Source organism: Stegastes partitus, unplaced genomic scaffold (genome assembly GCF_000690725.1).
Source record: "Stegastes partitus isolate 25-593 unplaced genomic scaffold, Stegastes_partitus-1.0.2 Scaffold517, whole genome shotgun sequence".
Lineage (NCBI taxonomy): Eukaryota > Metazoa > Chordata > Actinopteri > Pomacentridae > Stegastes > Stegastes partitus.
The window spans coordinates 387,896-390,767 of record NW_007578248.1 but is presented as its reverse complement, the minus strand read 5'-3'; the positions used below and the strand labels follow the sequence as shown (position 1 = coordinate 390,767).

General features: G+C 36.2%; 1 protein-coding gene across 1 annotated transcript in view; it reads left to right on the top strand.

Moving 5' to 3' along the window:
- The window catches only part of adam22 (ADAM metallopeptidase domain 22), a gene marked incomplete at its 5' end in the record, with an annotated part of 89,582 nt that overhangs the window by 28,094 nt on the left and 58,616 nt on the right, over positions 1 to 2,872 (top strand). The window contains one exon of the mRNA XM_008287757.1: positions 2,262 to 2,344. Coding sequence (XP_008285979.1) covers positions 2,262 to 2,344 — 83 coding nt within the window. The remainder of the gene's footprint in view (positions 1 to 2,261; positions 2,345 to 2,872) is intronic.

The window sequence follows — 2,872 nt, the reverse complement described above, 5'->3', positions numbered from 1 at the left end:
AGAAGTTGGATGTAGATATTGGACGTAGATGTTGGAAGTTGAATGTAGAAGTTGGATGCTGGATGCAGATATTGGATGTGGATGTTGGTTGTAGAAGCTGGATGTAGATGTTGGATGCAGATGTTGGATGCAGATGTTGGATGCAGAAGCGGACGCCGAGGTGCGTCGCAGCTTCAGACTGTGGAGCAGAAATTGATCCTGTGATAAAAGCTGCGTTTCCTCGGGGAGACCGGCTTCCTGCCTAATGGCTGTTAGCAGCAAGAAATGGAAGAGCTGCAGAGCACTTAGACCGAGACATCATCCACGGCTATAGACAATAAGTGTGTGCCGAAGAGACGCACACAGATGGAGGGAGATGGAGTGCAGACGGAGGGGATGAGTGGTTGATGGAGATGGAAATTTTTTTTGCAAGTGAGCGATGGTGCGGCTTGGTCCTGCGGAGAAGTCGGGATGGAGGAGGGTGATTCAGAGTGTTAACACGCAGATGGAGGACGGGTTAAGCTCAGAGTGCAACAAACACAGTGTTCGCAGATCTGCACTGTCAGAGAGAAAAAGAGGTGAAAATCTGGCAGCAAGGGTGGAACGGCAATGTTTAAGAGCTGCAAAATGGCACATATCTGGAAAGTAATGATGGTTTTAACTGATTTAAAAGGCAGTTAAACAGGGTAGGTTTACTGTTTTACTGTGCAATAAAAGTTTTTATATTATGAGGACAAATTGTTAAAAAAAAAAAAATCTGTAAAAATGTAGATTCTTGATGGAGACAAGTGTGTTTTTTAGTATTTTTTTTTTTTAACAGTTAACATGTAAATTCATAGCTGTTTCTGTGATTTTTTATTGGTAATTTAATTAAACAAACAGGGAAAAACTAAAATTAAGAGTTCAAAAATGTGCTTATAGTCTTCAGTATACACGTTATTTCTTTCAAATAAAAATATATCTGTAAAATAATATTTTTTGCTGCTTTAAATACAGTAACAAGAGTGTAAGTTTTATGGTTCACATTAATCCTTTTTTTCTGTAACTTTACTAGATATGATCTGTTGAATTTAGCAAAATGGAGAAAATCTATCAAAGCTTTTTTAAAATGTGTTTATAATTTGGAAAGTATTTGTAAAGTGACTTTTTTATTGGCTGATGTGAATACAATAATAAATTGCAATTTTACTGAAAAAGTGAAAGAATGTATATTTATATATTAGCAATTTTCCTGAGGTCTTGTACCGAAGGGATTAATAAAGTTTTATTCTAATTCTAATTCTATTTTTTTAAGTCAGATTTTTTGATGTTGACATTATTTGCAGCTTTGACCTGTTTTTTGTTTGTTTTTTTATTTTTCGTTGTCTTTATAGTCAACCTATAAATAAATCCTTTACTTTTGATTTTAATAGATTTTTTCTGTAATTTAACAAAACAGGAAAACCTTTTGTTTGTTTTTTTGCTGATGTAAATACAATAATCCTATGTAATAAAAAAATAGAAAAGATTTTTGATGTAGACATTATTTACAATTTTGACCTGAGTATTTATTTGTTGTTTGTGTAAATTAAAACTGTATTTGTGATTTTTATTGATATTTTCTGTAATTTAACAAAACAGAAACACCTTTAAAGTAACAGTTAAAAACTATTTTGATATTGGGGCACCGCTACAGCTCACCTGGTTGAGCTGGCATCCCATGTGCAGGGCTACAGTCCCAATGTGGAGGTCATGGGTTCGAATCCCGCTCATGACCCTTTCCCACATGTTCTCCCCCTATTCTTCTCCCCCACTTTCCTGTCTCTCTCTCTCTCACTGATCTACCAAACAAAGGCCAAAAAAATAACTTTAAAAAACTATTTTGATATTTTCAGTCGTTAACATTCATCTTTTTTCTTTCAAATAATTGCAAATATGTCTTTTTTCTGGTTTAAATACAGTAAGAAATGTCTAATTTTACAGTCAGATGCTGCAATAGAACAAATGATCATTCATAAAAGAACAGATTATTTACAGTTTTGGCCTTTTTTATGGTAAACATACAAATTTATTCCTTTTTTTTCTGTGATTTTAGTTGATTTTAATTATAATCTGTGATCTGGAAACTATTCAAACATTTACAGCTTAAAGGTGTTCTTTTTTTCTTCTTTTTTACACCACACCATGTTGTTTATTAAATGACCTCTGAGTGATGGATCACTGTGGACTCATTTCCTGGTTTAGATGAAGATGAACATGGAATATTGTTCAAGAAACATGAAGCTGTTTTGTTTGGCCCACAGGGAGGAGAGCACTGCTACTACCAGGGGAAGGTCCGAGACGTTCCTCACTCCTTCGTGGCTCTTTCCACCTGCCATGGGCTGCAGTGAGTACAAACGCTGTGGATGCTGATGTTGCTGCTGCTGTGTTGGGCTCTGACGCTCCCATTTATTCATTAGGTCAATGTAATTAGTCTGAGCAGGCCCTTCGCTGCCTCTCCGCATTTTTCCTCACGCAGGTTATCATTTGTAGAGACAGACGGACGGACAGACGTCTCCTCCTCTTCTGTCTCGTCCTCTGCTTCCTCCTCTTCCTTCCAAACGCTGCTGTTTTTAACGTTTCTGCTCTAAAGTAACACTTTGTCGGTGTGACGGTTAAAAAAAACCCCAAAAAACAACAAGGCTTTCCGGTTTATATCTGAGTCAGTCTATAAAACTAAAACCAGAAGTTTACACACACTGTATAAGGAGACATTTGACCTTTTCTTTCTCACTGTCTGACATTAAACGTGACTAAATGTTTCCTGTTTTCGGTCAGTCAGGATCACCAACATTATTTCTATTTGCTAAACGCCAGAATAATGAGAGAGAATTTTTTATTACTTTCTTCAAAGTCAGAAGTTTACATCCACTAA